This window comes from Trichomycterus rosablanca, chromosome 22, assembly GCF_030014385.1.
Source record: "Trichomycterus rosablanca isolate fTriRos1 chromosome 22, fTriRos1.hap1, whole genome shotgun sequence".
NCBI lineage: Eukaryota > Metazoa > Chordata > Actinopteri > Siluriformes > Trichomycteridae > Trichomycterus > Trichomycterus rosablanca.
In genome coordinates this window covers 16,293,420-16,318,755 of record NC_086009.1, presented here as the reverse complement: position 1 = coordinate 16,318,755, position 25,336 = coordinate 16,293,420, and the positions used below count along the sequence as shown (strand labels likewise).

The 25,336-nt window shown below is 37.2% G+C and overlaps 1 protein-coding gene and 1 long non-coding RNA gene across 2 annotated transcripts; one reads left to right on the top strand and one right to left on the bottom strand.

The window, feature by feature from the left end:
• Positions 1-2,638: 2,638 nt before the first annotated feature.
• Positions 2,639-7,968, bottom strand: s1pr5a (sphingosine-1-phosphate receptor 5a). The gene is made up of 2 exons (XM_063018738.1): positions 7,931-7,968; positions 2,639-4,712 (listed from the first exon to the last, which is right to left on the bottom strand). Exon 2 carries the CDS (start codon positions 4,542-4,544, stop codon positions 3,345-3,347), a length of 1,200 nt encoding a protein of 399 aa, XP_062874808.1. The 5' UTR covers positions 4,545-4,712; positions 7,931-7,968; the 3' UTR covers positions 2,639-3,344.
• On the top strand, positions 7,394-24,919 carry LOC134336067 (uncharacterized). Its single transcript, XR_010015684.1, has 3 exons — positions 7,394-7,431; positions 13,431-13,568; positions 24,544-24,919. It is a non-coding gene; the product is annotated as an uncharacterized LOC134336067 (long non-coding RNA).
• The last annotated feature ends 417 nt before the right edge of the window (positions 24,920-25,336 follow it).

Here is a 25,336-nt window from a genome sequence, read left to right as displayed (position 1 = left end):
GAATTAAAGAACATCAGTCTTTGGTAAGTTCCTGCACATCTGTAAATAATGAAATTAATAAAAAAAAACTGAACTCCCATATTGCCATACATTTTTAAACAAGTGCTTGGTATTGTCTGCAGTAAATGTGGTATAAAATATGTACCAAAAATGGATCAATGACGTCTATATACACAGTTCAGGAACTAGTAAACTTAAAGCCATCACGTATTTAAAATGCATGTGCTATAATAATACCCCCCCCCCTTTCTTCCTGAACATTTGTGTAAGGCTGAGAAAAACTAATTTTTCTTTTTCATAGACTAACCATGCTAAAATATTAGGTTTGGGTATTTTTAGGGTAAAAACTAAAGGTGATACAGATTATTGAAATGAAAAAAAAAAAAACCCAAGGTTATCTAATTGATGCTTTTATTTCTGCTCACACTGCTGCTGTTATGAAGATCAAATGCAAATGACTGGAGCTGTGTTTGCATTATTATTTTTATGGTGCTGAGATCTCATCACTACACTAAAGATAATCTAATCTATGAATAAGCAAAGCATTGCTCAGTCTCTGTTTTTCTTATAGCAACAGTTTAACACTGATTTATGATTCATTAAAAAACAAATAATTCTTGGATGCCTGATAATAAACAGAAAGAACTATTATATGCATTTAAAGTGAATCATTTATTTAGTGGATCACCACTAAAATAAGTATTAGGATGTGAGATGTGAGCTTATTACACTTTCTGAATTAATGACATTTAATATTTATATTATAAGAAGCTGACAGAATTCTCAGAAAAAGTGTTTCTTGCCTAACTAGCCTATCTGCTTGTGGTTTTCTTAGCTTTGTTAACCTTTTGAAGATATTTAGCTATGTTACTGTTTTTCTTTATTTAAAAAAAAAAAGTATTTATTGGTGTCTTAAGGTGAATTGAAGACTTTACATCGAATGGCAATAATATTAAGTTATACTGAGACTCTAACTGAGATTCTAAAACCCCACGTTTTTAGTCATTACCAATGTGTGCTTGTTTACTAGCACTTAACACACCTGGTTGCTAACTTGTCTGCATCTCAGACTGCATACACTCTAATGCAAATGACACCGCAGACAGTGCACTAATTGACATGTACTGTATATTACAGTTACTTGTGGTTTGGAATGCAAAGTTGTTTGATGTTCTAGTTTGTATAGCTTCTCATCCAGCTTGCCCTACATACTTGTTAAAAACAAATACAGCTACCATAAATACAAGTCAGAAACAGTGGAACAGTGGTCACCTAGTTGGTAGAGCTTTGGACTATCAATTGGAAAGTTGAGAGTTTGAACACAGCTCTGCCATCCAGCCCTTGTTGGGTTCTCTGCTTCAGGGGGGCTGTACAATGGCTGACGCTGCACTCTGGACCCCAGCTTCCAAACTGGGATATGCGAAGAAAGAATTTCGTTGTACTGTACAACTGTATATGTATATGGCAAATAACAGATAAGTTTTTTTAATAGTTTATAATAACAGGATTCATGATTGACCACAGCTGATGACTTCTTTGTCCATATAAATAAGGCTCCCAGCAATAAACAGCTAATCTTGATGAACCATTACAGTTTTACAAGACACTTTTCCTAGTAGGGGGTCTATAGACCTTTATAGAATTTAAGTTCCATGGTTTGTTTTGTAAAACTCTGTAGGAACATCAGCCACCAATCATAAAGCCAGTTATGTAGAACATACCAAATACACAGATGGCAATGCCTCCTAAATTGGCATTTCTTTGTAAATAAACACATCTCAATTTTCTGTTTGTTTTGCCAGTGTCTGTAATGTGTTAACGGTGATTCTAAAGAGAAATTTTCACACGGTGGTGCACGATTGCACTTGCGTGACTGTTTTATGTTTTGGTTGCTCATCGACACTTAACAAATGACTCAGGGTGCATATCTGCACTTTCTGTGGTGAAGTGGGCTTGAAAACAGGCATCAAGCGTTTGCACTTAGGGCAGCTTCTACCCTGGCACGAGACATTGACCTTGTTTCAGTGTTTCCTGCCGATGCAGCGGGAGGTGGGCACACGTCAAGTGTTGAGGTTAAACCGCATTGACTTGTGCAACTTTCTGATATGCCAGATGAAGCGGTGGCATACTGAAGTGCTGCCATGGGAGGTTACTTCTCCGGGTAGGCTTGGCGATTACTGTAAAGCTGATAAGTGATCTGAATGCACTTGTGAAAGAATGAATTGAATAAATAAACTCGCAAGTATTTATTCACACACAATGCTCTGGATTATACTTTGTACAAAGAAGGAGAATAAGGTATGTGTCTAACAGAACACCAAGCACAGTATTTGCATGATCATAACATTAATGTCAAAAGTCCCCTAATTTACTGTTAGTTGGAGGCAAGAGAATGCAAACAAGGCTTGAACATTACCATTTACGTGTGTAGATCATGTGATAGTGTATAAATGATTGTTTGCTATGTAATAAATAAAGGCACAGTGACCTCTCTCCCAAGCAGAAAACAGAATCCTAGCTTTCATTTAATTTCACATTGCCTTGTCTTTGGAAAAGTTAAAGTCAAACAAAATGCAAAAGAAATATGAATTCATATAAACGATATATTTATTTTAAATGTACATATATACATTACACATAAATTAGAAACAGTCAAAAAGGTTCTTAACAGTGGAATACTGCTTATTTCATTCACAAGGCATAAATATTATTTTCTATGCTCCAATATGCACAGGCTACATTAACACTGAAGTAATCACTGCTACAAAAGCTCATCATTCCAAACGGTTTGCTTTGTGTCCATTGTCCACATAACAATAGCTACTATCATCCTGTTTTGTCTGTCTGTTTTGCTTTTATTGAACTGTTTCAATTGGTGCATTTTGAGAAGCGACTGGGTGGGTGAACATTATATGGTGCAGGAACTCAGAGCATTTCCGGACGCATAAACGCCTTTGTTTACACAATGTCTCATGCTTGAAAAGCAAGTCTGAAAAGCATAACCGACAATTCTAAAATCCTGCATTGTAATGTCTACCACCATCTCAGCTTCATTCTGTTTGGTCTCAAGTGCGTGTTGCATCAAGTTTCATCTGATCTAGGTCTGTTTTCTGTGATGACTCCTCTTGATTGTCGTCAGCTCTCACAGTGAATGGTCGACGAGAAATTCCACAGACGTTTTATTTGCTCATGATAATATTTGTAATGCTTTGTCACTTTGTTGGATATTATGTAGAAACTATAATGGTTCTGTTAGAAGGAAGCACTTAGAGTTCAGTCTGGCCTGGATAACTGGCGTTCCCAGACTTCTTCCCTTGTCAAGATACATTTCAATAAACCGAAGCTTAAATCTTTGTAATTCTGGGAAACATAGCTTTAATAGGAGATGGGGTGAAGTTCCCAGTGGAGACCGTCGTCTCCAGACCCTCCAGCCTGTGTGACGGCTTCTCTGTCTTACTTGTGCTGAATTCCAGGAAGGTTATTCCAAACTTCCTCAACTGTCCTTCCTTGTTGATCAAACAGTAGCAGCATAGCAGTCTCAGTATTGCCCTACGCATGTCTTTGCTGGTTAATGTGTAGATTATAGGGTTGAGCAATGAATTAAACATAGCAATTCCCAGAAAGTAATCTGCTTTAAAAAGCACCGTGCAGCCTTGCGTTGGACAGCAGAAGTCCAGCAAGAGAAGAAAAAACAGCGGCAGCCAGCAGACGATGAAGACACCAAGTACTATTGTGACTGTCTTCAGAAGAGCCATGTACTTTTGGGACTTCCTGGACAACCCCTTGCGCTGTGGACCGCAGCCCATCAGCGGTGTGTTTGACTTCACTATGCGGAAGATGCGGATGTAAAGCACAACAATAGACAGCAGTATTGCAGAGAAGACTGTAATGCAGCACAAAATGTAGCTCTTGGAATAGAGCGGCAGGACGGTGGAGCAGTAGTCCAGATTACCTATGCAGTTCCAGCCCATAATAGGAAGAACACCCAGAAGGATCGAGAGCAGCCAGCTAACACCGATCAGAGCGAACATGCGTCCACGTTTAGCCCCCTGGTAGGGCTTCATTCGCACCATGGTAACATGTCGTTCGATAGCAATGGCCAGGAGGCTGATGATGGAGGCGGCTAGTGTGATGAAGACGCCACCTTCTCGTATAAACCACTGTAGAGGTGTCAAGTTGAGCGTTTTGGCTCCTGATGTTAAGATGTTCACCATGTAAGTGAAGCCCGCCAGCAGGTCTGATAAAGTCAAGTTACCCAACAGGTAGTACATGGGCTGGTGGAATTTTTTATTCCTCCATATTGCTACGAGAACCACAGCATTCTCCAGAACAATAAGCAAACAGATAATAAGGAACACAATAGCTTCAGGCTTTAGACCGTCCTTGTACTTGTCCCCGCTTATCTTTCCAGTGTAGTTGTAGTGAACTACGATGACCGAGTTGTTTTGATACTCCTGAAACATTTTCTGCAGGTATCCTGTTGCAGCGGTGGTGGTAAAAACTGAAGGATGTAAAGCAAAATAAGCAGCAGGTGTTGCGTCCATTGCTCCAATCCTCTTTTATCATAAATTAGTCCTGTTTATGTCCCATAATTCCACCAGAAAAAAAAACTGACAATTTACTTGTCAGATCTTCTGTAGGTGCTCCACTTGATTATGCCTTTTCCAGCTTGTTCAGAACTCCAATCGATGTTTAAAGGAATTCGGACAAACCTGAAGAAGAAAAAAAAGGTATTAGGTTAATTTTATTTAAGTGTGTGTATAGAATTATAATTAAAAAAAAAATTTTTTCCAAGATTGGCAAATTTGGAATAGAGTGTCCAATAAGCTATTAATAATAATGATGCATCTATTTTTACACCCTAGCTTATTTGATTATTAATTCTGAATTAACAAATTACCTGGACACATTTAACAGTGTTTTACACACATCTTATGCAGGTTTTAATCACAACTTGGCCTGTTACAGCTCAATTATTTAAAGACCTGATTAAAGAGGAATTAGGTGCAGCTCACGCTTAGTCTGAATAAAAACCTGATTGGACCACAATAAATTAAATGGGATATTTTCACCACATGTGAACATCATCCACACTGAAATATCCAGCAAAATTTGGTCTTCAATACTGGTGTAATCTAGTATTCTAGTGAGGTAGTAAATATACTATAGCTATAGTCTTTATTGGGAAAATGAGATTTTATTACATGGCATGCATTTTTGGTTCAATTCCAATATTTTTCTTAAAACTGCTTAATACACACAAATTTATCACAATCTATGAGCAACTTTCAATGCATTAAAAGTCATTGTATTTTAAAAGTCATGGGGTACAATTGTCTGATATGCAAATAAGCATATGCAAATTGTAATTTTGTTTATATAAAATTCAAAATAAAATAAACTAGCATTATTGTATGACTGCAGATTTTAAAAGAACATGTTTCAAAACAGGACACCTTTAAAATGTATTCATTTTTCTTAAATTAATTAAATGTCTGTATATTCTGTGACCCAATAACAGACAATAAAGACTTAAGTTGTTGTGTTCCCATTAACATGCACTTACAAGGTAATTTGCCCTACCACAAACCACAAAAAGTTAACACGATATGACCCCTAGATGTTTAAAAGGTTTGCATTTTTTTCTCTTTTAAATCTATAAGTATTTATTGTCCTAAATAGCAAACTACATGGTCGTACATCTTAGACTGCAGAGCTTTTAAACCTTTGGTTTTGTTGTATATTCGTATGCAACTAAACTTATTTTTATACCAGAAGAAGAAGTGGTGAACTCTCGTGCAGAGCAAGGACCAGAAATGTCATGCAAAGTTCTATTGCTGACTTTTGCAATCTTTCCACATGCGAAATCATAATGAGTGTAAGCATCTACCATAGTTTCATACCTGTTTATAATGTAGTACTGAACGTGTACATATTCCTAATAAAGAGGCCAGTAAAGTTAAACGAACAGTATTTAAAAATCCCAACATCACTGCCCTACCTGATCACCTAATCACAGGACAAATTTTTATTCTTGAACAAGGAATATTTTTAATGATATTCGAACGCGGTAAAAATTCGAACAGGGGAAAAAAGAAGAGCAAACATAGGACAACTGCTACTGGACCAGTATTAACTCCAAATAATTAAGAAGGCAGGTGTGTGACTTGCACTTTAGCATGCAAAAACCTAAAGCAAAACTTTACAAATGTTTACAGAAAGGTTCTAAATGCTAAAGCACTGGTCATGTTTCTAATAGCTTCCTTAACACTTTTGTGTATATATGAAAGTATTGATGTACAAATGCATTAAGTTCTCAAACTATTATTTTGCTATGGCCAAAAAAAATAAAAATAAAATCTTGCCATAAGCGGTCAAGCAGTAGACGAAGCGCTTCTGCTTTTTTGTCCATGTAAACAGCAACAGTCAAGCTTTAAGGTGCTTGTTTGACTGTTAACAGGGTCACCCATGTCACAAGGGCTTCTGTTTTTAGCTCTCCTGTTTTCTGATGATTCTTGAATTACATCTGAGCATCCGAAAAATTTTTACTCATCGTAGTGTTTTGTTTGAGTTTGAGTTTTGTTGCTGACTGTCAAGAGGCCACTGTTCTTTATATTTTATTGGTGCTTCCAATAATGTTTTAATGTATTTTTATTTATATTAATTTTACTAGTATTTTTATTTATGAGCACAATGAAGTCACCACGTTTGTTTAATCATAATCACCATACCATGAAGATGCAATTTAAAGAGGCTATTCAACAAAGTTACACTGAGGAGTTTTCTACACCACCAAATCTAATTATTTAAGATGCTGTATGTATATTTAGAACTAACCTACAATAAACATTTAAATGTACTAAAAGCATTAATAAAAAGCATTCCTAGCAGTCCAAGAAATCTATTCCAGTCATTCAGCTACAGAAAAAGAACAGCTGAATAAAAACAATACAAATATCCTAAGACTGCTATGAGTGCTAATGCATTTTAAGGATGGATTCCTGTTGCAACTCACGGTGTTCCGCACATACATTTTAAAAACTAATTTGGACAATTGTTTTTGCAGAAAGAATTATGTTTGACGATAAATGAGTTGAAATAATAGTCATGGTCACCAGAGTAGACTTTTAGCTTCAATTTAAGTTGTACATTTGTTCAAATGTTTGGTTGTATGGAACACTGATAGTGTTAGCATGGAGCCATACAGCGTCAGGTAACCTACTTTACCTACCGGCTGATTTGAGGTTTCTTTTGTAATTACTCACAAAGCGAAGACAAAAGGGCGTGAATTTCCTTTTGAGTGGTGAATAAGAAAACAGAAATATATTTTACAGTGGTTTTTAATATATTTTCTATATAAATGTAGTAATAAATGTTTACTGTTTAACGGAACGCTCGAGGCACTGGACGGAATACCGTTAAAGACCCTAAGTGAGTGTTCAAATCGGCTCGGAAAATGCAAACGGCTCTTACACACGTCGTGTATGAGTGAAACATAACACATCCTATTAAAAAACTTTGACAATATGTTCAAAAAGTTAACAATAATGGATGTGGAACATACATTTGGAGTAAGTTAGTCTGTAATGACAATTAAAATCGACGGTTGAATACGTTGTACTGACCAAACCTGACACATCCTTGAATTTACAATCATACCAGTCGCATCTGCGCACACTTAAAATACTAGAAATAAGATATAAGTCTTAAATAATAAGCATCATTTATCTAATATTGAACAAAACTCGATAAATAAAGTCGATACATGTAAAGTGCACTGATTAAACTTAATTTTACATGTAATCACAAAGCCTAAACTTGCTCATATGTACTACTAGAACACTACTAGTACTACTTTATGTATCCTATTTACCTCATAAACCTAAATAAAAACACTAGAAGTATTAAATATAATTAAACATATACGCACCCCTTACACCGGCCAGATGTGCTGCTCCTCTGTCTCCCATGAACGAACTGAGCAGCCTGAAGCTGAAGTGAAAGGGGAATATAGGACAGGACTAGACTCGCACCAGACTGCTCCTCCTTTCCTCCTCCAAAATTTTATACTCCCTTCTATCAGCTCTAACCCCCTTTTCTTTCTTTCCTTCTGCCCTATAGGGTGAAAATGATTTACTCTTGAGTGCTGGGGTTAAATAGCCCTCGAAGGTAATGATCACAACAAGAAAAAGGAAAAAGACAGAGCTTTGTATGCAAATTAGTTGACAGGATGGTTAATTATTGATCTAAAATGAAGTACCAAGCTTGAACTTTCTTTTGATGGTAGTGTTGATGAAAGTGTTTTGATTAGAAACCTTCAAATGCGACCTGTCTACAACAGACCTTATTTTACAGTTTTTGCTTTGATTATTTTTATAGCTAGATTACATAGGCATGTAACTGGGTTAATGAGACGACATGCATTTCTATGTAAAGAATACATTATTTAACTTTAATGCAACTTATAATAATAATTATGACTTAAATTACACCTTTCACCAATACCTTATTTGTGCGTCCTTATCACTGCATCCATATGTGTATACAGCAAAAAGTATTTGGACACCTTGTCATTTGGTCATAACAATCTGGCCCTTGATAAAGGCATTTGTGTCTTTATGCCTGCTGGGTTTAAAAATTAACTATATATATCTACCTTGAGCCCAACATGTAATATATCCCTTATCACGACAGGCACAATTGCTACAATATTTGCATTGCCGTATACATTTTTGTTGGTGGTCCTACTGTTTAGGCTGATTGCTGTATATACCTTAAAATGTGGCTAAATGACTTTAAGGGCAAAGTTGTTATGGCCAGACAACTGGGTTGAAGTATCTATGAAACAGCAATTAAAGCTCATGGACAGTTGTGGTGAGTAGCCACTCTATGGGGTCTCATTTCATTGGTAAACAGGGTGCAGGGGATGACAAAGTGTACAGGTTACAGTCTGTAATTGTATACCCACCTAGTCTAACTGTATATTGTAGATGTAGATATGTTTTAATGAAATTTGTTATTAATAATAAAACTAAACTCGTATTTTTCATTAACCCATAAACATCCAGTTAAATTTCATTAGGACTAAATCCCTGCAGACTTTAGCAAAGTTCTGGCTTTATTATTTGAATCAGCTCTGTCTGTGCTGTGCTTTACTTCAGTAATTATGTGTGATTGGTGTGGGAAGAATGTAAAACCCTGCAGGGCTGCAGTGCTCAGTTTACATTTTCTACATTTTCTGCATCTGACCAGGGCTCAAAGTCACACACAGGGCTGTGTAACTGGTGTTTTTTCCAGCCCTTATTTGAAGGAATCCAGTGCAGGTTTTTAACTACTAAGTTTTGTGGACACTTTTATCAAGGTCTTATGATGGAGTAGCTGTAACAAATTCTTCACTGATATACCATGTAATTACCATGTTATAGTCATTGCAGTGCTGAGAATGATCCACCACCAAAACACTATCTATCTGGTCAGTGGGGGTCCCCATCTATTGATTAATATAGTATACATATTTATTGTATACCAACAATGTCCAATGTGCAATTAACGTATGTACTGGATAGGTGTACCTAATACAGTGCTTTGTGAGTGCATAGTCATACATTATGGTGTTTTTCTTCAAATGTAGGTAAACATAGGTACATTAATTACATTAGTTTACAAGACTCTTTATGTAAACATGTGTTTTCTACAATAAATTCTAGGCATATTTGCATTCTAAGTACATAAACTTCAGGCAGGGTAACCGTCCCCACCATATATTTGAATAACCTAGTTAAAAGGTTAAGATAAAGTAGACTGATACATTTGAAACAGTTTTCTATTATTTTTTAATTTGTCTTGCAAAGTAGTTTCAAAATGATGAAAAGGTCTTGAAAATGTCTTGGACTGTGGTGTAAAAATGACAGTAGGTATCATATTGTATAATGTGCATTGTAAGACTCCTATATGGTCAAAGAGTCTACCTTTAAGAGACATATGTTTTTAATCTGTGAATGATGGTGTCAAGACAGACAGTGTTGCATTAGCTCATGGTAAGTAAAATTAGCAAAATGTGCCACCATAGCAGAAAACACGCCCCAGTATTTCTGTACTATGAATAATTCTCAGCTTCTGGAAATATAAGGTTCTAGAAAAAATGGAAAAACAAGAACGTAGATACTCGTGACACTGGGGATTACGTAAATGGGCTAGACTACAGCGTTCAGTAGGTGGACGTCTTTCTTTAAACAGGAACCTTTTTCATTGTGCCCGAGAGGGAGAGGGATTTCCTTTAGAAACACCTATGAGGTCATATTGGGTTGGGTCAGAAATTGTACAGACTGTCCTCTTATTCTGACTGACCATCAGTTCAGTCCTCAAGACCACAAGAAATACACACCGATGTCAAAGTAAAACATACATTGTTTACAATATAAAGATCAGAACAATTGACTAGTTTTCCTTAAATCAAAAATACTTTATTGTGTCCTGTTCACCTGTCCTTAAAAGGTCACACATTTTAAAACAGCCTGGACATTCCAGTAATTTTCAGTTGGAAGTCTAGCTGCCAAATGTAGGCTGAGATATGCCCCACTGTTCTGTCACTTCCCAGCCCCCGGGCCCACCCACTGACTCGCAGTCAACGGACGATCCCCTCAGCGTGTGAGTGTCCCAGGCTCAGCATGGTGCCTGCATTAGCACACAAAACAGCCTGACAGCTCTGGCCAGTCTGACTCCTACACACACATCCATGCTTATTTTGATTGTTAAATCTCCAATTATATTTAGGCAGTAATAAACAGCAGTTTATGTTGGTTTTCTTGTAAAGAAGAAAATACATTAGATGTGAAATACTTCCATTACAGTTGTGTATTTCCAGTGGAATAATTGCATCTCTTGCAGGTGTAGAACTTCACCTGATTGAAGCTGCTCACTTTGCCTAACTCTGGTTGAGCAAATTATTATAAATCAATAGAAAAATGTTAGAATTATTGCAGTTATTAAGTATTATTAATATGTAATAAGGACAAAGGTATTCTAGGTCAGATGGAATGCATTTATTTTTCAAATATTCATATACACACGTACAGTACAATGAAATTCCCTTTCCACATAATTCAGCTTGTTTGGAAACTGGAATCAGAGCACAGGGGTAGCCATTGTTCAGCGCCCCTGGAACCGGGAGGGTTAACAACCTTGTTCAAGTGCCCAACAGTGACTGTATGGTAATTGGCTATGAAGATCGTAAACAATTATACTTCTTAAGGTATTTGCAGGTATTATTGCCATTAGGGCAGACATTTCATCACATTTAGGCTAATATTTTGAATATTTGGACTTCAGTCATGTAAAAATCATGTACTTTTAATTATCAAGTAAAGATTTTCCAAAATAAAGGTACAACATATGTACCCTTGAGGTTCCCATCCCAGTTACTTAAAAGGTATGAAGGTATTGTTTAGTATTACTATAATATCTGAAAGAGTTGATGAAAAGCTGTTTATTGTTGCCTAGTGGTTAAGGTACTGGACTGGTAATCAGAAGGTCGCTGATTCAAGCCCCACCACTGCCAGGTTGCTGCTGTTGGGCCCTTGAGCAAGGCCCTTAACCATCAATTGCTTAGACAGTATACTGTCACAGTACTACAAGTCGCTTTAGGTAAAGGTGTCTGCTAAATGCCAAAAATGTAAATGTTACTGCTATAATAGTCTAGTTTTTTACTATTTTAGTCTATTTTAGTCTAGTTTTTTACTTGTTTAATTACTAGTTCAACTCTGGTATGGCATAGCAACTATAGTAGTAATATTCTTAACCATGATATTACAATGTTAAAGATGTTAGTTTTGTTGTTAACAGACATGCACAGAAAATGCTACCCTGGTGTTAAAATGGTTTGTTTGTCGAGGCTCACTGATAAAATCTGAGGTCAGAATTTTCCCGTCACCTTCTTTTGTGATAGTAATTAAGCCAATACATTTATCAGGTCTGTGATCATTTATTTTAATCTGTGCCTGAGTAGAACTGTTTTAAATGAATATTGGTGCATTTTATATGTATATTAAGATATTTATTCTTTGTTTAGTATGTCAGCACTTTGATTCATGCATTCTGGTAAAGCATGTTAAACATGGACAGTATTTAAGAGTAGTTAAAACATAATTTTACTATGGTTATATGATGGTGCATTTATGTCACTTATTTTATGTCATATTTACCGTGGGAAGTCTGTAATATTAAATACAGTATTTAAAAACTGCAACCAAGTAAACCTTTTAAGAGCAGACACTCTGTCACCACTTGGTTGGTGCTGTTAATGGTTTGTATAGTCTCACTGATTAATCAGATCTTAGATCAGACCTTAGGTGTCGCTTTCTTTTCTCTTTCTCTGATCACCTATTCATTTTCATGGGCTGTGAACGGCCCAGCCCTTTATTCTGTCCTGGATGAATTAGATTTGACTCAATGACACAGCATGTGAACACAAGCAACAACATAATGACTCTGAATAACTAATAATATGATCTTTATTGTGTGGAGAATGTAAAAGTGGGAGAGGCCCTTCAGGCATGACCTGGTAGACCTCTCACAGCGGTAATCCACTTGTAATGCAACATTCTCATCATTTGTTTACCTTGTCAAAATGATGTAGAGTGCAGCTTAGGAACAGATTTAGAATGACAATTCTTATTTTCATTAATTGCTTTATGCTGGTCAGAGTCGCAGCGGTACAGTTTCATTGGGAAACCTTAGACACAATGCAGGAATACTCTGGATTGGGTATCAATTCATCCCAAAACCCCAGACAATCATGTCTGTGTTGATGCCCAGTTGGCGGATAGCACGGCTGAGATTCGAACACAGATAGTGGGCCAGCATAAAAGACCACTTCACCACCTGAGCGCCTCTATTTATTTTGTTAAATAAATAATTAGTACCGTGGGTATTAATTGTGGCTCCAATCTCAAAACTCAAACCGTAAAATGCATTTATACCTTGTACTACAGTCTCTAATCTGGCTAAAAAGCAATTTACCACATTTTTTAAATTGACATTATAGTAGAGTTTGGTAACATTGTACAAAATGTCATTAGACACACTTTAATTCAGCGCTTCTTCTATTTTAGATCTATCATATCCCAATATGTAGTTAATGACACTCTAGTTTTTGGGTTTTCAGGTTATACCTGTACAATAAACAGTGTGTCACGACTAGGTGTGGTTCTGACTTTACAATATGTTGATCTTGCTTTCAGTCTCTTTTTGTACCAAAATGTACCTAGTTGTAAAATACACAGCATGTTTTAAAACCCACGTTTTGTCACAGTCATGTTACAAATTTTTTCCAGAAATGATGCTATGTTATTTCAGGTGGTCAGTCTGTGAGAGAGTCGTATCCATGACTTTAAAAAGAGTTTACACTCATATTCCTGGCTGTTCTTCTTTAGCTTGGTGGAAAGGCTAGACCTTGAGGTCATGGGATTTCCTCATCCATGTATGTGACTGGCCGTGACCCTGGCTGCCTGTCGGAAGCCCTCAGCTACCTACTATAAACGAGAGGACTCGCACGTTGACTCGACTCCCAGGTGACATTTTCACTTATTCTCGTAAGTCATTGTTTACAGTGTGACCTTAAAGGCAAATTCAGGTCATGAGAGGAAACCGATTGAAGTGGGGAAAGATCACATGCGACACTCAAGTGTGGATGTGTTTGAGTGCCCCATTGTGTGCTAATAATTGTGCTGAGAAAGTAGAAGGTACATTTTATTAGGACAGTTTAAAACCATGGGCATTAATATTGTGTTAGTCCTACTTTGTTTCATTCACTCATCCAATTATTTCCTTTAGAGATCTCAGTTTGTGCCCTGTCCTGTTTTATCGTCTTGTCTTGTTGATTAAAAGTTAGACGTCATTGTGGCTTGTCCCAAACAATCAAAAACAGCCCCTGACTATTACTCCACTATACCAAACTTTATAGATAGCACCATGTATATGGTGAAGGTGAAAAAGCCTTCTGAACAATACTTGAAAGCTAAGCTAAGAGAGAATCTAGCAGTCACTTAAAATGTTGCAGGGTAGCCTGTAAACAGCAGGTACAACAGTTACAGTTTCACATTTCATATTAAATGTCTGTGATAATAAAATCTTGACAAAACTATTTAGACAAATCAAAAAACTGTCATATGTAACGCAAAGTATTTGGTAGGGTCGGACTGTATGTGCAGCCCAAGCTGAATTATTACCAAAAAAACTGAAACATATTAAAAGAGATAGAAAATTTAACATTTCCTGTCCATTACAGAAACTAATTAGCTTTAGTCTTAGAAAATAAAAGATTGTTTTAAAACACATTGCAAAGCTGCAAATATTCATACTTTTTAATTTCATTACTTGGGATCCAATTTCTTGTAATTACAATAATTACCCTAATGATTGTATGGTTTACATTAGTTTGTTAATTTGAAAGTGATTTTATGCCATAAACATATATTAAATAACAGAAACAAAGGTGGTTTTGTACACCCTTGTTGGCAGCAGTGTCTAAGAACTTTTGGCAATGGAGTGTTTGTTAAAAGAATCTTGGTACTGGTCAAATTAAGCATTTTGACATTTGCCTTTGACACCAAGCAATGATCTCAACACATTACATGAAAGGATTGGAACTTCTGAAAAATCATGGACATTTTCTTTTCCTTATGCCACGGCCTGCTGAGGAAAAGCTCTTATTTGTCTTCAGCTTGCAGGACATGTTGTACTTTCATACCAAGTTCTGTCTCTGTCTGGTGAGCATTAAGTCAGCAGCAACCTTCGGGCAGACTGCCACTTTTTAATCACGGTGCCTGTAATCACCACAACAAACAATTAATTTGATTGATGAAGCCATTGTCAGCCTGGAGAACGTTCCTTCCTACAATGTTAACTGTCCTCTAACATTTATTGGATCAATTAAATTTACGTCTGTTGATTTTTTGAACAAGGGAACTACTCGGCAGTGTAGCCTAGTGGTTAAGGTACTGGTCCAGTATTCAGAAGGTTGCCGGTTCAAGCCTCACCACTACCAGGTTGCCACTGTTGGGCCCTTGAGCAAGGCCCTCAATTGCTTAGACTGTATACTGTCACAACTGTAAGTCGCTTTGGATAAAAGCGTCTGCTAAATGCCGAAAATGTAAATGTCTCAGTCACTGGTGTACACTTGTACACTTCCCACCTGTTCTCAGTCCCCAGAGTTTTAGGCTTGGTTTTCACACTCATTTTGGGTTCTATTAATAATCTAGATTGGTTGCACCTGTTTTGAGTTTGCAGAGCAGTGTGAAGTTTTAGAGTGTCACCAGAGCCTGTACCGCTCTGGTTTTCTGACTCTTCTGTCTCGTAAGTTGACCACAGTCTTGTCTGGATAAGCCTGTTTGCTAATTGACTGACCATAGCTTTGTTTGTGACTATAATTTTGGATTCTGCTTTTGGACTGTTTGCCTGAGACTATTAATGAAAACTTGAACTTGCATCCTAACAGCTCCCTGCGGGTCTTTGTTACAGCATCCATGTGCTGTTTTGAATCTCTCTCCAATCTCTCTCACTTTTCTAAAAAGTTGGGACATTTTGTAAAATGCAGTAAATGAAGAATCTGTGTTTTTCTTTCTTTTTTTCCTCCCTTTTTATTTACTTGTAGACACACTTTAAAGCTTTAAACCTTTTTTCTGGCCAGTATCTGCTTCATGTTGCAGTATCTTGTGCTGTTCCTGTCATTGTTACTTAGCTAACTTCTAAAGCATCCCAGTCACTTTGTAAGCGTTATTTTCCCACTATTTAGAGTCTCATGCCCCTACATTTAACCCCTTTCCCTTTGACTCACTCATGCTCTCGTCTCTGGTAATAGTCTTTGCCATGTTTCTCCACCCACATTTTTGCTGATAAGCCCTCAGGCTTGTGGAGGTCAGTGGCAATAAAAAGACATTTCTTCCCGTAGTATCACCACACCAGCAGATTTACTTATTAGAAGTATTCTCGTTAAGTATCCTGGCATCTTCTTTTATATATCCGTCTACTCATTTTGCATTACACACACATAATCACTTTAATATGCTGTAGTGTCTGTAATTTTTTACTTTTTTTTAATATAATAACCACAGATGACTTCCAGACACATTGTAAGTAATGACACAGATTCTGGTTTGGGATAAACTGTATATTAATCTGTGTGAAGGATGAATGATAAAAACTTTGCATTCCCACATTAAAGGAGAAGACAGGGGGAAGCAAGGGGGTGTAGAGTGGGCTGGTCATGAATCATGAGAAGAAATAGCTTCAACCTCTCTGAATAATTACACTGAAAAAGTCCCACAGTCGCTGGACCAGAGAGGGGGTGCATGTGGTGCATGTAAGCTTTCAGAATGAGAAACTGCATTAAGGTCTTGTGTGTGAGAAAATTTTTAATGAAAGTGTTCTTGAAATTAAAGGTAGTTTTTCACATTTTTGTTTTAAATTTCCCATGTATAATTAGTCTTTGATGGATGTGCTTTTTGTAACTGAACTTAATTTATTAATCACCAAAAAAATACCCACCACTGCCAGGATTCTAGTCTCAATACCCAATTGGCTGTGTTTGAGGAAGGGAGAAATGTAATACAGAATTACCTTGTTGCCGCTGCAGCTGTGACTCTCACTGTCTAGGGGTGCTGGCATGAAAATACTGAGAGCCTGGCATGATTTTCTGTATGTGGTTGTGACAATGGAAAAAGCCCCTTTCACACATGCTCATATACTGTATTTTACTTTTGTGAAAACATCCAAGAGTAAACAGACAAAGCAATACTTTGGGTTGAGTCTTAGTACAATTGCCAAGTACGTTCAGGGTTTTGTTATGTGTAACAAAACAGATTTATTACACAATATAAGTAATACACAAGTGAGTGATTTAAAACATTAAAACAGCAAAGAAACAATAGGAAGGAACATTTAACTCAACTGTTTGGAGGGTCAAGTTTTGTAGACACGTATCTGCTTAGTCTCTGTACAATAATGTTACAGAAGGAAGCATGTAATGATTATAATATGTCAGATAAGCTTGATAATAACATGTTTATATTAATAATAAAATAATATAAAAAATGTATAATACAGTGGTACCTTGAAACTCAACGTCAATTGGTTCTGGGAGTGAAGTCGAGTTTAAAAGGCATTTTTTGGGAAACCTGTTAATGACACTTATACACTGAAAATAACAAATATAATATAAAACACTGAAATACAACTGATAAACAGTTAAAAATAAATAAAAAATACAATAAAACTTCACTTTAACTTTACTTCTTTATTGTTTCCTTATGCTTCTTAATCATGGATTTTTTATTTTTGTTTGATCTTGGATTAGTGTATTTCGTTCAGTAAAGGTGCATTCACATGAGATACAGCAAAACCGCTTTTGCGCTGGCTATGTCGTTATTTCCTATGGAGTGTGGCAGTGCACAAAACCTAACATGACTCATTGTACTAAAACAACAAGCGAGAAATGTCATTAGTGGAGAGAACTTATGAGCAGTAATAATTAAGACAGGTTTAGTGTTTCTGTGTTGTTCTTTTAACACATTAAGTCACGTTAAGCATTTTAGACTCTCTCGGAAAAGCTGATTCTTACAATTTCTCAGCAACCTGAGCTATAACACAAGTTTAAAAGTGAAACAGTGAGGAAAATCCACTAAACACATCATCTACATGTGGAGCTTTCAGAGTGTATTTGCAGATTTGTCTCATATTCGCACTTTGATGACGTTTTACCGCACCGATCAAGCCAAGCGCTGAACAAAGTGGCAGTCGCACACACATCGAGTTTAAGGGTACAGATTTCTCATCGAATGGTTTAGGGGACGTCGAGTTACAAGGTACCACTGTATGTTTATGATGCATAGGCTAGAATGTACATATGTAGAAACACAGTATCCACGTATCTGATCTGGCTTCTTAAATGTCATTTTATGTTTAATTAATTCGTTATGTTGAATTTAGAGTCTGCACATTTGGACAGAGAAATGAAAGTGCTGGTTATAACCCAGACATGAGTCACAGTGTTGAAGCATTTGAGTTGATATGCAGTTAATCACTTTGATATGCATCACAAAGGGAAAAAAAAAATCCAGTGTATTGCTCATTGGTATATGTCACAACATGTGTTCTGAGTTGGTCATGTGTGAAGGTTTGCCACTTGCTAAATTGCCACGTGAAGCTGGGATGAGTGAATGACAATTTCAAGTTGTTTAATTAGCAGTACAGGTAACCCAGTTGTAACATGTACAAATGCGGTTTATTATAAATGATCTCACCACTGATCACCAACAGCTATGATGCATCTTGGCATAGACTTTTTTGAGCTGTATTACAAAGAAGGAACCTGTTGTATGCATTTGCCCATTTGTGAAGAATATAATTAAAGATGATTCATCTAATCACATCATATGACCTTGTTTTTTGTTTGTAGACGAGCCTTTGGTGCTCCACCATTAAAGCCACTCATATATTTTTAGTTGATATTCTAGATTCAGAATAGGGGTCGGCTGGGCTTGCTTAGAATTTTTATCGTTGCCACAAAGCATGGTAGGAAGTCAATTGCTGAGTTGTGTCATGCCATGCATCTTTCTATAAATATATGCACTTTATGTTTCTTCAGTCTATAAGCCAGGGTTTTCCATTGATGGAGAAGATGTCAATGTGGTGGACAGTTATTAAAAGCAAAGGATCCAGCTGTCAGCAAATACGGCACTTGGCAGAACAAGAATGAAGGACCTGAAAAAGATCTTCAGGTGTAATGATTAGGCTTTTCAGATGAAGATCAGAATGGGTTGTTGGAATTGGAGTGGCGAAGAAGACAACAAATAAATCTAAACTAAATCAAATCGAACCTAACCTCTCACTTAAAGCCCAGATAACCAAACTGATGCTGGTTATTTTGGACACATTATAAGAAGAACAAATACATTTAAAAAGACATTTATATTTAAAAGGGTTGAAGGTAAAATCAACAAGATGAATGGATACAATTTAAGGAATATTGAATGTGCCATAAAAAATATAAAGACCTAAACAAAGGACAGGATGCTCTGAGAATTATTATCTGTATGATCACCAGTTGGGTTCAATAGTAATAATAATAGTAAGCAGATTGTATGACAGACTTACAGCCACAAGAGCATTAGTGTGGTAGTGTGATAGGATTGGGGTCAGGGCTCTGTCCAGGCCAGTCTAGTTCAATATACTCTGTGCCATAGGAGGCTCAACCCAAACCATAAAAAACAGCCCTGGACCATTATTATTCTTAACCAAACTTTCCATGATGGAAGCCAACAAATCATTCTCCTGGCAGCTGCCAAACCAAGATTTGCTCATCAGACTTTGATTCGTCAAATAAGGATTTGTGAGTCAAACTGCAATGTGCGTAACACCACTTAAGTTTTGTGAGTGTGGCCTTACTGGGAATTTTTTCCTAATGGAAGGGGTTGAATGTTATGCATATAGTCTTGCGTACACCACCGTAGATGCTGAACACGTACCTCGGTCATGAATCCATGTGCTAACCAAAAATGTTTTGCCTCTATTACTGATAGTTTATCTCTAGCTAATGTTCCACAAAGTGACAGAGAGACCAGAGTTCTCACTGGCTCTCACGCTATTGTTTTTGGATGCAGTTGTATCAAGAAATCAAAACCATGATCTAGCCAAGTCAAAGCTAATGCTGCATGATAAATGTTGACTTTTCACACTAGACTATTTTTGTATTCCCATATCAACACACGAACTCTTGTTCAATGAGTTCACGCACGTTGTTTAGTAAGAAAATATAGCTGCGTATCAGATTTTAAAACGCTCATATCAAAACATTTCAGCTCTGAAGACACATTTGCATTTTCATGTGCTTTGTATTGGACACAGTTGAAGTAAAATACATACACTTGTAGCGGTTACTATTTCTTTCATGTGAGCAAAAAATTGGAACATGGTATAACAAGCCAATCCACATAGAAAAACACAGCATGGTCAAAAGTATTTTTAAGTAAGTGACACCTGACCATGAGCTTTTTGGATTTCCCATTACAAAAAGAAATGGTATTAACATAGAATGACCTCTATATGATTTTTTCCACTATAACCACAGCCACTCCTCTGAGAAGACTTCTCAGAAGTCTCCACTTACCAAATAGAAGCACTTTGTAGTTCTACAATTACTAAATGTAGTTCATTTGTTTCTCTACATACCTTTTTAGTCTGCTTTCACCCTGTTCTTTAATGGTCAGGACCCCCACAGGACCACCACAGAGCAGGTATTATTTAGGTGGTGGATCATTCTCAGCACTGCAGTCACACTGACATGGTGGTGGTGTGTTAGTGTGTGTTGTGCTGGTATGAGTGGATCAGACACAGCAATGCTGATGGAGTTTTTAAACACCTCAGTCACTGCTGGACTGAGAATAGTCCACCAACCAAAAATATCCAGCCAACAGCGCCCCATGGGCAGCATCCTGTGACCACTGATGAAGGTCTAGAAGATGACCAACTCAAACAGCAGCAATAGATGAGCGATCGTCTCTGACTTTTTATCTACAAGGTGAACGAACTAGGTAGGAGTGTCTAATAGAGTGGACAGTAAGTGGACACGGTATTTAAAAACTCCAGCAGTGCTGCTGTGTCTGATCCACTTATACCAGCACAACACACACTAACACACCACCACCATGTCAGTGTCACTGCAGTGCTGAGAATGATCCACCACCTAAATAATACCTTCTCTCTGGGGGTCCTGACCATTGAAGAACAGCATAAAAGGGGGGCTAACAAAGCATGAAGAGAAACAGATGGACAACAGTCAGTAATTGCAGAACTACAAAGTGATTCTATATGGTAAGTGGAGCTGATAAAATGGACAGTGAGTGTAAAAACAAGGAGGTGGTTTTAACGTTATGGCTGATCGGTGTATGCAGGTGTACAGTACAATGAAATTCTTTCTTTGCATATCCCAGCTTGTTTGGAAGCTGGGGTCAGAGCACAGGGTCAGCCATTGAACGGCGCCCCTGAAGCAGAGAGGGTTAAGGGCCTTGCTCAAGGGCCCAACAGTAGCAGCATGGCAGAGCTTTTTTTTTCCAGAAGTGGAGTTTGTAAATCACTGCTCTGTATAACCATGAACACCAAGCTCTGTGTCCTCTAAGGCATGGGGTGCACAAATCGGGCTCCAGGGAAATTAATACATCATGTTAGTTTTAGGATATTAATTGTTTCCACTACTTTTTATGTGACTGAATAAATAAAACACACAATTCTTTGTCTTTAAAGCCCTTTAATATAAAAGAAAAATGGGCCGGAATTCTTGCACAGAGATGTGAAAGACTGTTCTCTGTTTACTGGCAGCATTTCATTGTAGTTGTTGCTGCTAAAGGTGGCACAACCAGTCATTCATTTTAGGAAGCAAATTACTTCACTTTTATTAGTTAGTATAGGTGTTGGCATAACCTTTATACTTTAATAAATACAATCTTTTAAAATATGTGCTGTGTTTCTGTGTTCTCCTTCTTGCATTTTGTATGAGGATCCAAAAATATTTCTAAAACCAAATATGTAAAAACTAAAGAAATCAAAACTTTTATTATGATAGTGTATAATCTATAAATAGGACTTGTTCTATAGAGCTAAATCAGACTATATGAAAGCTTTCTGTGGTCGGGGCAGACTGCTGTGACAGGAACTGAACCATTCTGCCTTTTGTGGCTTTGTTGTTTTTGGCAGAGTCTCTTGTCTCTGGAACTCATTAAAGCCGGACCAGTCTGGAAACAACTTAGCTTTAACATAGAAAAATGTTATCCTCCATAGTCAGAATATTCAAGCTTCATGTTCGACCAGAGACTTGCATTTTCCCTTAAAAGTATTTTCCACAGACACATCCGGTGCTGGTTTGAGTGCTGTTGCTAAATCTTTAAACAATTCTGCACCTTTCCACCACAAAACAGTTGGTTCAACCATATGTTTATTAGCAATACATACACCGATCAGTCACAACATTAAAACCACCTCCTTGTTTCTACACACACTGTTCATTTTATCAGCTCCACTTACTATATAGAAGCACTTTGTAGTTCTACAATTACTGACTGTAGTCCATCTGTTTCTCTGCATGCTTTGTTAGCCCCCTTTCATGCTGTTCTTCAATGGTCAGGACTCTCCCAGGACCACTACAGAGCAGGTATTATTTAGGTGGTGGATCATTCTCAGCGCTGCAGTGACACTGACATGGTGGTGGTGTGTTAGTGTGTGTTGTGCTGGTATGAGTGGATAAGACACAGCAGCGCTGCTGGAGTTTTTAAACACCTCAATGTCACTGCTGGACAGAATAGTCCACCAACCAAAAATATCCAGCCAACAGCGCCATGTGGGCAGCATCCGGTGACCACTGATGAAGGTCTAGAAGATGACCAACTCAAACAGCAGCAATAGATGAGCAATCGTCTCTGACTTTACATCTACAAGGTGGACCAACTAGGTAGAAGTGTCTAATAGAGTGGACAGTGAGTGGACACGGTATTTAAAAACTCCAGCAGCGCTGCTGTGTCTGATCTACTCATACCAGCACAACACACACACTAACACACCACCATGTCATTGTCACTGCAGTGCTGAGAATGATCCACCACCTAAATAATACCTGCTCTGTGGTGGTCCTGTGGGGGTCCTGATCATTAAAGAACAGAGTGAAAGCAGGCTAAAAAAGTATGTAGAGAAATAGATGGACTACAGTCAGTAACTGTAGAACTACAAAGTGCTCCTATATGGTAAGTGGAGCTGATAAAATGGACAGTGAGTGTAGGAACAATGTGGTGGTTTTAATGTTATAGCTGATCAGTGTATTGGCATTTATGACATAGCAGGTGGTATTTATTTCAATAAAAAACACAATTTTACACTCATAATATGTACTTATCCTGTCTCATTCCTAATTGACTTTAAATGTAGCATTATTAACACTAATGCACAGAGGTTTTAAAAAAGAAAACTGTATATCCATAACATCCAAGCAGATACATGTTACACCTTCACTTTTTTTACTGCCTTACTGACTATAATGAGTTTGTTCTAAGATGGTAGAAGGGTTTGCTTCTGCACATTATGGTTTTAACTATGCTGGCATGGCATGGCATGGCTTGGCATTGTCCCGGGATGTCCCTCAAACAAGCTGGAAACAAGCTGGGATATCCCGCAAACATTTTCTCTAGATGCTAGTATACGTTACTCCAAAATGCATATGCATAATGGTGATTAATGCCTTATAGAAATGCTATCAGCACTAATACACTCCAGTACCATGACAGACTGCTCTTTGGCCCAGAGAACATCATTCACTGTTTCCAAGATGATTAAAAAAGGCAGACCACAACCCAAGTTTCCATCTTGCCATGGTGTAGTAGGGTATTTACTTGCGTTTGTAGATGCAGTGACAAACTGTGGCTTAATGTCTTGGGCCTTTCCAATTACCAAATCAAACTCACATGGTTGTTTTCATTACTAAAACATGTACATTTCAAATGCAGAGCTAGATTGTATGACTGTAGATTGTGAAGTCCATAAACATCAAAACAAAAATCAACTTTAAAAACCAATATAACATATAAATCAATGTAAAAAACAGTTTACAACTAGCTGCTTACTTTCCAAACCATTTTGGAATGGGGGTTGTAGTGAACCGTCTATAGTCACACATGTTTTAATTTGCTTTAAGTATATTTTTGACCCAGGTGAGTTCGTATTTTCAGAAAACCCACAATAATATTACAAAAAAAGTCTAAAAGAGTCAAATCTGAGGGTTAAATAAAAAAAGAACAATCACAGAAATCATTAAATTCCAAAACATGACACAGATCTCTTAGAGTTAGAAAAATTGACATCTGTTGTTTCCTTAAAACTTAAAATGTCTTAGAATAGTTATTTATAGTCCCTTAACTAGACATCTAGACAACCCCAGCACTGGGCAGCATATGGATGTCAATCATATTTGGTGTCAACACATACAAAAGCTCAACATAGGCAAGTTTCAAAGTTAAACAGCTGTGTAGATCTAGCATGGCAGAGAGTGAGGGTCCATTATATAAATCTGAATAGTTTAATGTTGACATGTCTCAACATATGGCCTTAAGACTTAACTCCCTGTCACCCACAATCCCTATAGGAGAACTAAAAAAACTGAGCTATTTAAAGCATTTCAGTGTAAAATACACTGTAGAGACAAGATGTATATTCTTTCCATACTTCTGTCTGAACTTCTGCACTTAATTCCTGGAAAAGAGCCACACGTCTCAGTGGGAGATTTCACATGGTTGAAGCATGTCAGAAGACGTTCTCAGATTTTTTATGTTCTACAGAAATAAATTCCAGACCTTTGTGTGATATTTGCTTTAAATAGTACCTTTAATTTAGTGGACGAGTACACTTTATTAGTTCCATTATATAATAATTTTTTGTTTAATAATCTGCTAGTAAGAGATCGACAAGCATACATTTATTCATTTATTGTCTGTTTTACTACCTCCTATTCAGGACTGCAGTGGGTCCAATCCACTGGGCGAAAGGCAGGAAACACCCCGGACAAGTCGCCAGTCCATCACAGGGCAAACACACCAAAACACTCATACCTAGAGGCAATTTAGTATCTCCAGTTAACCAGACTGCATGTCTTTGAACTGTGGGAGGAAACCAGAGCAACTAGAGGAAACCCACATGGACATGGGGAGAAGATGCAAACTCCACACAGAATGACCCAGATTACTCTATCTGGGAATCAAACCCAGGACCTTCCTGCTGTGAGGAAACAGTGCTACCCAGCGAGCCACCGTGCTGCCCAGCATATATTTATTTAAGGACATTAATTCTAATATTTTTAGACATAATTTACAGTGGTCTTAGCATATTTAAATGTAGATGTTAAATGACTAGTAGTAATATTAAATATTAAAGTAAATATGTCAGGTAATTTGGTCTATCATGTAATTAATGTAATCACAATATATATATATATATATATATATATATATATATACAGTGTATCACAAAAGTGAGTACACCCCTCACATTTCTGCAAATATTTCATTATATCTTTTCATGGGACAACACTATAGACATGAAACTTGGATATAACTTAGAGTAGTCAGTGTACAACTTGTATAGCAGTGTAGATTTACTGTCTTCTGAAAATAACTCAACACACAGCCATTAATGTCTAAATGGCTGGCAACATAAGTGAGTACACCCCACAGTGAACATGTCCAAATTGTGCCCAAAGTGTCAATATTTTGTGTGACCACCATTATTATCCAGCACTGCCTTAACCCTC

What these genes read in the sequence shown, in the direction of transcription:
- s1pr5a (XM_063018738.1), bottom strand. Translation starts at nt 4,544, where the DNA reads ATGGACGCAACACCTGCTGCTTATTTTGCTTTACATCCTTCAGTTTTT.